This window comes from Rhincodon typus, chromosome 21 (genome assembly GCF_021869965.1).
Source record: "Rhincodon typus isolate 14 chromosome 21, sRhiTyp1.1, whole genome shotgun sequence".
In the NCBI taxonomy this organism is placed as follows: Eukaryota; Metazoa; Chordata; class Chondrichthyes; order Orectolobiformes; family Rhincodontidae; genus Rhincodon; species Rhincodon typus.
Window position 1 is genome coordinate 33,093,333 of NC_063352.1, and position 12,953 is coordinate 33,106,285.

At 39.3% G+C, this 12,953-nt stretch overlaps 1 protein-coding gene across 3 annotated transcripts in view; it reads left to right on the forward strand.

The window, feature by feature from the left end:
• The first annotated feature begins 501 nt into the window (after positions 1–501).
• The window catches only part of LOC125485696 (coiled-coil domain-containing protein 154-like), a 67,101-nt gene continuing 54,649 nt past the window's right edge, over positions 502–12,953 (forward strand). For all 3 annotated transcript variants that reach the window (XM_048609787.1, XM_048609788.1, XM_048609789.1), the window contains exon 1: positions 502–628. In XM_048609787.1, coding sequence (XP_048465744.1) covers positions 506–628 — 123 coding nt within the window. In that variant the 5' untranslated portion in view covers positions 502–505. The remainder of the gene's footprint in view (positions 629–12,953) is intronic.

Here is a 12,953-nt window from a genome sequence, read left to right on the forward strand (position 1 = left end):
AGAAGATTAGTACACTCGTAGCATGGCCCTGTAGGTAATTGTAAAGCGAATATATGGTACAACTATCACCTCCTGATACTAAATTATCGGATGACATTTGAAGGTGAACATGTGATGTGAAGTCATATAATGTTGGAAGAAAGAACAAGGACAATAGAACTTAAAGGAAGAGTTGGAGTTCATATATAAATTTATAAACCGTTAGTCCGTAACTCGGCAGTTCTAAAATCACCAGAGTAATGCTGAGGCCGGCTGCACGGATTTTGTTTGAGTAGAAGGATGGAGGGCAAAGGTGTTATGATAAGGGCCATTGAATGCAAAATTGAAAACTTAATTTTGAATTCGGCAGGAGGTAGATTGCCGAGAAGAGTGAAAGGTAGTAGAGGGTTTAAGCAAAGAGTTTCCCGAAGAGGCGGCAGGTATTGTATAAACAGGTTGTATATGACACACCTCTGGAGTAGGTGGGATTTGAACTCGGGCCTCCCTGACCCAGAGCCGGGGCTGAATGAATGGCGCGGCACGTGATGGCCACCTGAGCGCGCGCTCACGCCGAAGCGCGGGGGCTGATTGTGACGTGTGGCCCGCCGCAGGGGACAGCTGCAGGAAGGGTCGCCATGGACGCCGCCAGGTAAGTCCCTGGGCCACGCGCTCAGAGTAACCTGACTGCCCCCTCACACACCGGCTGCTGTAGCAAGGTCTCACTTCAGCACGTTCAACTAGCGACAGGTCTTGTTTAGGCAACATTGCATCCCTCAATTGACCTTCCCAACCCTGCAATACTGTCAGGGGCAGAATTATGGATTCTTACAGTGCAAATACACGTGCTGTTTTAAATCACAGGACTATCGTATTACTTTTACCTCCAGTCGTTGTATAGCAGGTAGCACTGTGGAAAATAGTGGCATTCGTGCCCGTATGAAACGTAAAACCTTCTAAGTAGTTACAAAATGACAATAACATTTTCAGTGATCAATTTCTTGTAGCCCTGTGAATTCCAGAATGAAGTAAAACAAGAGATTCCTAAGGAAAGCAGGCTGCTAAACGATAGAGTTCGCAATCAAATAAACTGTCATGTTACTGTCGAGTTTTATCAAGATGGTTCATCGTCTGCCTTTATCGATTCACTATATTAGTTAGGAAGCTTTTAAAAATGTACACATTTGTTATTGTAGCTAATTCGTATTAAGTCACAGAACTACGACAGTACGTTGCCCAAAATTTTTACATGACCAAGGCTTAAATATGTTGAAAGTTGCTCGTTGAAAAAGCAGATTGCCTTGCATTTTTCATGTAAGATTCAATAGTGGCTGTTCAGTGTGGTATCTCCAGCATCAATATCCATTACAGTGAAGTTCACTGGGATCATGACCCCTTTTCATCCGTAGATTTAAAAAAAACGCTTGCTGCATCAAAAAGATTACTGTTGTCACGTTTTTAAAACATGGTTTTAAAAGATATAACCTCCTGTAGTTAAAACGGATTTTGTTTCTGCTTTTGAACTAAAGGAAGACTGATCCTAATTTGTTGGAAGTAGAAGGGTTTTTTTGATTTGAATGATACTTTATTTACATATAAGATCACAATGCATTGGCACTAAGTCTTCAAAATGTGCTTTTCAGTTTGGATTGTGGAAAACTCTGTTCTTTATGGACAAACTGGATATTTATGACAAGTCGCAGCAATTGCATTGTATCGTTAAGGAAGGTTATGGTTCAGCTGTTAAGTTAGGTTACTTTGATCAATAGTTCCCATGGCCCAAATGCCTATGGTCCAGGTTTTGCAGAATAACCAAGAGGCTAATAATGGTACCCATCTTTGACAAGTTAATCAGATTGAACTGTGCATATGATTACATGACTATGGAAATCTAAAGCTGAAGCTGAGTTACCCAGCTCCTTCACAGGCTGAGATATGGCAGTCTTTTGAATTTTGAAAAGACGTGGGTGTTGAATTCTAGTAGTTGTATATTAGAAGCCAGTAAACATGCCATAAAAAGTTAGGATTGATGTATTCAGTTATAAACATTTTTTATTGACATATTAAATCATAATTACTGCAGCACAATCTTCCAGACAGTGAAAGTTTAATTTTATAAGAAGGGAGTCTCTTTTTTTTAAACTTAATTGATGCAGGAGAGTTAAAAGAAATCTTTTTACTTCTAATCTTAATTTAAATTGCACATCCTGGTCAACACCTTATGTTTGAATAAACCTGCTGAACTGCAGAAATTTAGTGTGATTGTTTGGAAAGCTTGAACCTCAAATGTGTTTGGTACCTGACACCAGTCGTAAGCAAACCTTTTCTTCCTTATCTTAATTTTTATTTTTTTTTTCGTCCAGCGAACTCTTGATTTGTTTGTGCTATCTTTGCCTTTTGAGGAAATATACCATGATCATTTATGAACGATCTCTTCTTTGAAGGTCACCCCTTGTTCAGCCACAGTTTTCCCACAAACGTTTCACTCCAGTTAATTTAACTTGGCTCCATTCTTGTGCTGTTGAGGTCAGCTGTCCCCTGGTTAATTGTTCTTATTCTGGATGTTCTTTTCCACTGTCATCCAAAACCTTATGATACAAAGATTACTGTCCCCTAAATGTTTCCCCAGTGACACTTGATTTACATTGTTCATGTGCAACCATGCAGCTTGCACAAATAGGGTCTCCCCAGAGCTAGTGCCAGTATCTTAGGAACTCAAAGCCCTCCCACCTGCACCATCTTTCCAGCCACACATTAATCTGTTTTACCCTTGTATTCCTGTACTCAGTTGCACATGGTACCGGAAGTAATCTGTAGAACATCCAGCAGAATGTCCTTCAACCACTCTGTGATATTTCTGACTCTGGCAATATACAATCCTGGAGTCATATCTACTCATGCAGAAGTGCCTGTGTGTTTTCTCCTAACCACATCATGATAGTTATTCCACTCTGCTTTCTTCTCTCCTGTACAGCTAGCTCACCTGTGGTTAAAGTTTTTGAGACGTATTGTAGCTCAGTTTGTGGATGAGGTTTGTTTGCCGAACTGGTAGGTTGGTTTGCAGATGTTTCATCACCACACTAGGTAACATCATCAGTGCACCTCCGCTCAAGCGTTGTTGGTCTGTCCCACTTATTATTTATGTGGTCTGGCCTGATGTGGTGGTCAGCCTCATTTCTGGTTCTACTTCATAGTGGATGGGAACTCCATCAATGAACATGTGGAAATAGACCCCATATACCAACCACTATGAAGCAGAACTGGAAATGAGGTGGACCACATAAATAACAAATGGCCTAGTGGTATTGTTACTGGACTTTTAATCCGGACACTCATAACGTTCTGGGGACCTGGGTTCGAATCCTGCCACGGCAGATAGTGGAATTTGAATTCAATAAAATATGTGGAGTTAAGAATCTAATGATGACTATGAATCTGTTGTCGATTGTTGGAAAAACCCATCTGGTCCACTAATGTCCTTTAGGGAAGGAAGCTGCCATCCTCACCTGGTCTGATCTATATGTGGTCTATATTGGGTCCCAACCCAAAACAGCTCCTCCGATGCTGCCTGGCCTGCTGTGTTCCTCCAGCTCCACACTGTGTGCTACAGGATGTTCTGTTCCAAAGTTGGTCTACCTTTGCATGAGTTAACTGTGGAATGGATTTGGTTGGTGGTGCTACATCATTTTAGGCCCAGAAGCAAAACGTATTCATACTTGGTAATAAACGGAATAGTTTCCATTTTGAAGTATACAAGAAAAGCCTGACCAATGTGTCTCATTTGCCAAAATACTGGTTCTTTCTTTAGTATGACCATGGGTCAAAATAATGAATACCTTAAATACTTAAGTTGTAATTACAAAATATTTTTTAAATTGGGCTGATATAGCTAAAAATGCAAATTAAACAGCTGCTCGGAGAGAGATAGAGCCACAGAATGTCACATGTAAAGACTGAAAGGAACTTCAATCAATAACCCTTCAAGGAGCAAAGAGACAAGTCAAAATTGACTGGACTGTGATCTCTTGCAACTACATAGATAGTTAGAGGCTGATGTCATGCTACCCAATGGTACACTACCCTCTTGGATTATGTCCCAATCTACAGACATATTATGTTTTTCCCTTTTGAAGAATACACAAAGAGAAGCGTTAGAAAAGCCAGTTTCAACTTTACTGGAGTGTGTAAGCGGGACTGAACATTCTGTGCGCCACCCTTTGTTGGAGCATTAACATGTTGCGAAGGTCACAGCCAAAGAATCATCCCCTAGTCACCACTTGGTTACAGTTCACCTTCTTTCATCTGAATGGCTTCTAGCTAGCCAATTTCTGGCAATCAAAAGGAAACAGAATAACAAAAGGACATTCTCTCATTCGGGAAATCAATCATGTTCAAATTGAAACAAAACTGTAAAATCTCAATCTGCAAAACTAAGGATCATGAAACTGACTGTTTGACAATACTGGTAACCTTCACTGCAACAGCCACAATGTTCAACAATCTACTCTTCACGAACGATTCAGAGACTGATCTGTACCAGTTTTTATATAAAAAAGTTATCCTTTTGGACTTGCCTTCTATCTAATCTGTATGTTGAATTTACTAATTCTTGTTACATTTTAATAATTATTAAACTCTTTTTGTTAACTCAGGAAAGCCTGGCTGAATGGCATTTTGAAACCAAGTTCTTTTGAGTCTGGGAGAAAGATATCCGGGGAAGGGATCTATTTTAAAATTAACCTTGTTTTAAGTTTATTCAGGTACTTTCAAAGACCAGAAATAAGGTTTTTCAAATATTTTGCAGTCTTGAAGATTTTACTAGCATCTCCCTCTGTAGGTCAATGGAGTTTGTTAGAATCTATCATTTAGTGAGTTGGACAGAGTGCATTGAATCACCTTTGATGAAAATTTTATTTTGTGTGGAGTTTATTTGCATGTAAATTTATTATTTGCATACCCTTAATCAGATATTCTAACCTAAAGAAGAACACAAAGTGATAAAGTATTTTCCACAAACCGAACACACTGAAGAAACTTAAGGCATTATGGGTTATACAGCAATATTAAAAATATAATTTGAATACATTAGAAACTCTATTTTAATATTTAGTTTTTACTGTCATTCAAACTGGTTTAATTATCATTCTTGTTTTGGCTTTTTAAAGATTTCCAATGAATAATGACTTATTGCTGATAGGGGCTTCAAACTTTTTTTTTAACAAGTGATTATCAGGCCAGAAATCATTAAAAACAAACAGCAGGATGTAGAAATACGAAACAATGGCACGTACAGGTAATGAGTTTAAATAATGCACTGAAAGTATGCTTGCATAATTTGAAATATGTTTACTGTATGATTGTAACTGTACACAGATTAAAATTAAAGCTTACAATGCAACACATTAAACTTGCAATAACATGAGAGTATACGTTAATTACAAATTTTACAAAACCTACATACCAACCATAAACATCAAGTTTTGAATATATTCAAGTATTTCCTTTCAAGAAGCGTTTTGCATATTCAAAAAATTACAGTAAACCTTTTTAATCTTGGTTCTGATTTTTAAATTACATTTCTAGAAAGACTGATGAAGCTGTTCCTCAGGTTGGCATACTCCCGCATATCTACACGTCAGGTCCAAATAGAGAGAGAGAGAATGCCGCAGTTAGACGACGACACAATTTACAGAGCTTTGATTATGACAGAAGAAAGTTCCCTTCGCCTGACATTGAGACTCCACCCAATGTTAATGAAAGTTCAGTGATATCTTTGTTAGAATCCAGAGTGAAATCAGTAGAAGATGCAAATCAATCCTTACGAGAAGAGGTTGTACAACTGCAAAATGAACTCAGACAAATTGGAAACAAAGCCGTTAATTTCCCATACCAGCATAGCCCATGGTTAGCTATCATGGACACTATTAAAACCAGCAATAACATGATTACGCAGCTTGTGTCTCGTTTAAAGGAAACTGAAAATATGCTTTACTTTGAGAAAGGGTCAATTGAGTCGTTACTAAATCATATGAGGCAACTCGATGACGATATTGCTGACCAACAAGAAGATATGAAAAGACAAAAGACTGATCTAGAGCACAGGTGAGTATAATTACCATGAATGTAACTTGATTCAAAGGGGCAAAGTAGTATCCTATATTGGGATTGACTATAATTATGTTCATTAGTTTTAGCGACTTTTAAAAATAATATTACAATCCGTGCAGAGACTGAACTTTTGAAAGTTTGAATTCCTAGTGAATGACTCAATGGATCATATTACAAGATTTCAGATTTAAGACCTTTACTGTAACTGTCACAGATTAAACCAACTATAATATTTGTATACCTATTTGGTGGCGATTTTAAAGGCACATTAAATGGGTTAACAAAGAAGGCTGCTATGATCATGTGAATAGATTTAGCAGCGATCTTCCCAAAGTTTCTGAAAAGTCAAAGTTATCCAGACTATCAATGCCTCATGTAGCTCCTAATGCACTGGAATGCTAATCTGTCATAAACTGCCACAGAGATGGAATCTCCAAAAGGAAAAAAAACTATGCAAAACGGAGGTGATTTGCAATTTTGTAAGAAGATCGATTCATGGCATTTCACTTCGCATCTGGGAAGGTTCTTTTGACAGCTTGTTAATTGCAATGCAAGCATTTGTCTTGATGTTAACCGTGCCGTCCCAAAGGAGGCTTGGTCACACACCTCCCATAGTGCTGAACCAAAGGCTGTACAATTTCAAAATAGCAGTCATTTAAGGAGTCATGCCTACTCTGTATAATATCTATTGACAATATCAAAGCCATTAACTTTTGGCGAGAAGGGAAATGGATCTGGTCTGTAAAAGGCAGCCAACAACCTTTTCCTTGTGTTCTCTGCAAGTAATCAACTTTGCCTCACTGTTTTGGTGAAACAGAAGTTACGTTTAGCAATATTCTTCAAAGATTTTAAAATTTCTTTCAAAGAGGAGAAATTATCCATAACTTTTGAACAGCTAAAGAGCCTATCGACCATCCCACAAAGGAATTTTAGACTGCGAACTCTAGCTTTGGAGCTTTGGACTTGGTGCTGAAAAAGAACACTGATAAACTGGTATCCTCCATTATTCTGTATTTAATTCATTGCTAACTGAATAATCTCTTTGTTTTAAATTCTTTTTCTTCTGGTGTGTATTTTGGAAGTGTTCCTGTGCTTCCAGGTATTCTCCATTTTCCCTCTTATGTTTAAAGGTGTTTGAGGTAACTGTACTTTTGATTTAACTTTGTGTAAGGTTTATCGTGGTCCTTGCAAAGACAGAATCCATAAGCATAAACAGTACGGAAAATATACCATTGCTGTTTAAAATGGGAAAAATTAAACCATAATCTGCTTATGCACAAGTAGTTAGAGAGAATTTTGACTTGCTCACCGAGCTGGCTTGTTTTCATTTGACATTTTATCATCACGCTAAGTGACATCATCAGTGGAGCCTCCGATGAAGCGATGTTATTCTACTCCACTTGGAATTTATACTGTCCGGTCTGTTATGGTGAGTAATGTCATTTCCGGTTTTGATTTGTATGGGGTCCAATTCTAAATGTTTGTTGATTGCATTATGGGTGGAGCACCATGCCTCGAGGAATTCCCATGTGTGTCTGTGTTTGGCTTGGGCTACTATGGTTACCTTGTCCCAGTTACATTGATGGCCTTCATTGTCCGAGTATACTGATATTAAGGAGAGTTTGTCATGCCGTTTTGCTGCTAGCTGATGTTCATACCTTTTGATGGTTAGGTTCCTCCCTGTCTGTCCGATGTAATGTTTGTGGCAGTCATTGCATGGTATTTTGTAAACCACGTTAGTTCTGCATGTTGTGGGAATGGGGTCTTTAATCCTTGTACGTGGTTGTCTTAGAGTGGCTGTAGGCTTGTGGGCTACCATGATTCCTTGTGGTCTTAGTCTGGTTGTCATTTCTGATGTGTTCTTGATGTAGGGCAGTGTGGCCAGTGTGTAGGGCGGACTGTGTCCTCTTGATGTCTGTTTAGTAGGCATCTGTGGATGAAGTCCAAATAAGTAGGAGCCCAAGCCAAACATAGACACGCACAGGAATTCCTAGAGGCATGGTTCTCAACCCGTAATGCAATCAACAAACACATAGTATTGGACTCCATATAAAAACCCATACAGATTAAAACCGGAAATGACATTACTCACCATAACGGGCCAGACAGTATAAATTCCAAGCGGAGTAGAATAACATTGCTTCATCGGAGGCTCCACTGATGATGTCAACTAGCATGGTGATGAAACGTCTGAACTAAAAAAAGCCAGCACGGCGAGCAGGTCAACAACCTCATCCACAACCTGAGCTACAGATCTTTGCCAAAACTTTAAACAGGTAGTGAGAATAGGGAATGAGATTTGCTTCAAAACTTGCAATCTGTCCACAACAAAAATTGAGATCTCTCATCCAGATTGGATCCAAAAAAATAAGCCAACAATTTGATAAGTGTATGTGCGATTAATAAAGGTCCAAATAAAATAAACAAACCAAAATAAACTAATTAGACGTTGCCAGAAGGGGAAAAGCTGAAATAATTTGAAAAACAAATGACCACAACACAACTTTTTACTCTAGTTTTAGAAAGTGGCTTTTTTTTTTGTTTTAAAGTTCTTCCTAGAACAGCATAGTTTAACTGGTGAAATGTTAGCATCTTGAGCTGAGATCAGTTAAGGGCCATAGCTAGGGAATTACGGGTGTATCTGATCATCAAGACAGATGGAATTAAATCCTTAAATTCTGAATGAGCACATAAGACTTTGTCCACAATCAGAACAGCTGAATGGGGAATTAAAACCAGAAATCATCAGTGCACCGTCACACAACTAGAGCTGGAAAACGTTAAAATACAGAGCGTTTAGGGATAAAGAAAAAAGGGAAGAAAAGGACTTGGTCACTTCAAAAATTGCTAATTGAATTACAATCCCAGAAATAACATAGGCTTCAGAAGCTGCTAGGGATAGTTCCTCTCCAACGACAATGGTCCAAATCTGGGACAAGAAGAGACACACGTCAAAATCCTTAAATACCCCGGGTCTACTGCTAAATTTGAACAATCCTCCTTCGCTACCTTTCAATGAGGTAGCAGGAAAGTTAGTGGCCACAAGAACTGGGGACCCTTATGATTCAGGGTTTGTTAGCAAGGAAGGCTTAAGAGGTTTATTACATGCTCACCCCTAAATAAGGCTGCCATCCTTAGTGCATGTGAAAAAGGAGTTGGTACTGGAGCCTTAACACACATATTTCAATAGCATTTGAGAGGATCCCATGCAGAGCTTTCTGGAGTTTGAAAAGTGAAAGAAATTTGGTTTTGACTGGTGTTCTATTCTATAAATCTACACTGTAGCTATGATGAATTATGTCAGCTAATGTTGCTGGAGGTATTTAAAAATTGTCAAACTGCCCAACCTGAATGCACACTCAAGAACAGAGAGGCCTCACGGTTGAAAAATTCACAGTTGCTGCTGATAGCTATGGGCTCATCCATAAGCCTTGCAGCTCAGGCTGACCCTTTCAAAGGCACCACAACATCAGTGAATGATAAGAGGCTAAAAATGGATTGAAGAGAGCTATACCCAGAAAGGGAAATATGAAAGAACATCTGGAGATGGTGTCTTACCATTTTAATAAAATAGCAACTCTAAGGTTGAATGTTGAAAGCTAAAAAGCAACACTTGAATCTTGTATGACTCCACAAGAGTAGTGTAAACGAGGGTACCCCAGTAGTGGTGCAATGGAATGAGCAAGGACTCTCTAAGGGTATGGTCCACTCGGGCAATCTTTTTGAGAGCTGTAGGAGTTTTATCTCCATGGGTACAGTGGACCCCTATCATTCCCTCCAAATCAGCAACTCTATAGCTTTATTCAGACATTTGGGATTGTTCAATCCTTAACATCAGGGAAGATTCTCAACCTTTCTCCTACCATATCTGCACTGAAAGCCATAGCTTGGAACAAGTGAGCAATGGACTTTGTGTCCATTCTTCCACTGAATCATTTAGATGTAGTTTAGTCTGAGGTTCCATAATCATAGGAATCAATCCATATCTCCCAATGGATTTCCTTCTCAGGAATGACCTGGCTGACAATCAAGTTCTAGAAACCACAAAATCCCCAGGCCTTACAGGTACCACAAAGGAGACTGAATAAACCAAGTAATTGCGGGAGACCAAGCTGGAGCTTGGCCAAGTAATGGGATGTATTTATGCCATTCCACTTGACCATTGAGATGGGCTGTGGACAGTTAATTTTTGTAATGCAAACCTTTGTTTCTATGTTGACTGTCTCCCCACTACACCCCGTAACAAGGAGGCTTAGTCTCATGTCTCTCCTGCCTTCAACTCAACTGTCTTTTAACTTTAAATTTTTGTAATTGCTATCAGTTAAGAAAACAGCTGAAAACAACCTCTGATGATATCCAAACCCCTAACTCTGTCCAAAAATGGAAAAACCTCTGGTCTGTGAAGAGCAGCCAAAAAGCTGGATTTGCGCTCTCCTCAAGTAATCAACTATTTTGTTTTATCTAAGCAGTGAAGGCAAAGTTACATTTCAGCAATATTCTTATAAAGTCTTCAAAAATATTTTAAAGAGGAAACACTGATTTGGACTTTAGCAAAGCCTTTGATGAGGTTTCACATGGTAGACTAATTAGTAAAGTTAGATCACATGGGATTCAGGGTGAACTTGCTAACTGGCTACAAAATTGGCTTAGTGGCAGGAGAGTGTGATAGTGGAAGGTTGTTTTTTGAACTGGAGGCCTGTGTCCAGCGGTGTTCCATAGTGATCAGCATTGAATCCACTTTTGTCATTTATAAAAATGATTTAGATGAGAATGTCAGAGGTATGGTTAGTAAGTTTGTGGATGACACCAAAAATGGTGGTATTGTGGGCAGTGAAGAAGGTTTTCTAAGATTACAAAGGGATCTTTATCAATTGGGCTAATGGGCTGAGGAAGGGCAGATGGAGTTTAATTTGGATAAATGCGAGATATTGTGTTTTGGTAAAACAAACGAGGGCAGGACTTATACAATTAATGGTAGGGCCTTGGGTTGTGTTGTAGAACAGAGAGATCTAGGAGTTCAGGTACATAATTCTTGGAAATTTGCATCGCTGATAGGGTGGTTAAGGTGTTTAGCATGCTTGCCTTCATTGCTCAGATCTTTCAGTATAGGAGTTGGGATGTAATGTTGTGGTTGTACAGGACTTTAGTGAGGCCTCTTCTGGAGTACTGTGTGCAGTTCTGGTTGCCCTGCAATAGGAAGGGTATTACTAAACTGGAGAGGGTTCAGAAAAGATTTCCTGGGATGTTGTTGGGAATGGAAGGTTTGAGTTATAAAAATAGGCTTGGTAGGCTGGGACTTTTTTCACTAGAGTGTAAGAGGTTGATGAGTGACCTTAGAAGTTCATAAAATCATGGGGGGAATAGATAAGGTGAATGGTAGGTCTCTGTTCCCTAGGGTGGGGGAGTTCAAAACTAGGAGGCATATTTTAAGGTGGGAATAGAAAGATTTAAAAAGGACACGGGGGCAACTTCTGTTACACAGAGGATGGTCAGTGTGTGGAATGAACTGCTGGAAGAAGTGGTGGATGCAGGTCCAGTTACAACATTTAAAAGACATTTGGATAAGTACATGAATAGGAAAGGTTTAGAAGGATATGGGCCAAATGCAGGCAAGTGGGACTAGTTTAGTTTGGGAGCATGGTCTAGTTGGACCGAAGGGTCTGTTTCCATGCTGTATGATTCTATGACTATGGTCTATAACTTCTGAACTGCTGGAAACCGAATCAACCACAAAGCAATTTTAAATTTTTAATTCCAGTTTGAGGTTTTTGTACTCCATCATAAAAGAAAGAAGAATGATAGACTAATATTCCTCTGTTATTTTCTATTTAATTCGTCACTGATGGAATGATCATTTATTCTTTTTGACTCTGTTTCTCCTGGTGTGTGCTAGAGAGCATGCCTGTGCTGTGAAGTGTTCCCTCACCACAGTAAATGAAATAAAACCTACTTCTGGTTTAACTTTACAACAACGTTTGTGGAGCCCTTACAAATTTAGACTTCACAAACAGCGGGGAGTGGGGAAATATAACTATTGAAAAGGGTGAAAAATTAAATCACAATTTACTTATGAATGGGTGGTGAGAAATTTCTTGTAAAACTTGCAACATGTCCAAAATAAAGTAAACACACTGAGAGCAACATGGAAAGCCATTCCCCTGCCCTCCCTGATACCCCTCTTCCTATTGACCACTATCCTGCACTGCCCCCCAAATAAATACTTACCTTTCTGTCAAAACTGGTGCTCACAGCTGAGCAGCCTGGGTCTCTGACTCTCTCTGCAGCTCCCTGTGGGTGCTAGCTTCAGGTGGGCCAGTTGCTGCAGCACCTGATGATATATCAGGAAGTTTTGCCAGTCAGCACTTGATCTGGCAGTTTTACTTGTTGATGAGGAGGGCGGACAGTTTCTCACTCCTTATGATGTCCAAACCACACCCCCCACCCCTCACCCCTCACCCCTCCACCTAGAACAAAAATGGAAAATCTCATCTGTAGACTTTACAGAAGCAGTCCAAAGTTGCGCACAGCTTTCAATGGGCTTGTTTCTCCCTGTTTCATGGAGCCATAACCCTTAATGTCCAGTTTCTTTCCCTTTGTGCACCAATATTGAATTTGTCACTGGGGTTTGAATAGTATTTGACCTGGGCCTCTGTTCCTCAGGGATACCAGGTCATGTTGGCATCATCCTCCATTTTACCTTAAATTTAAGGAGACAATTCAAAACGTAACCATCTCTGCAAACCTCACATTTGTAACAATCAGTTTGTAAATGTTCTATGATGCTGTTTTATGGGTGATTGAAGATCTACATCATGATTTCTGATGTTTAACAAATCCCAATTATTGTTGTAGTGCAAATTTGCTGATAC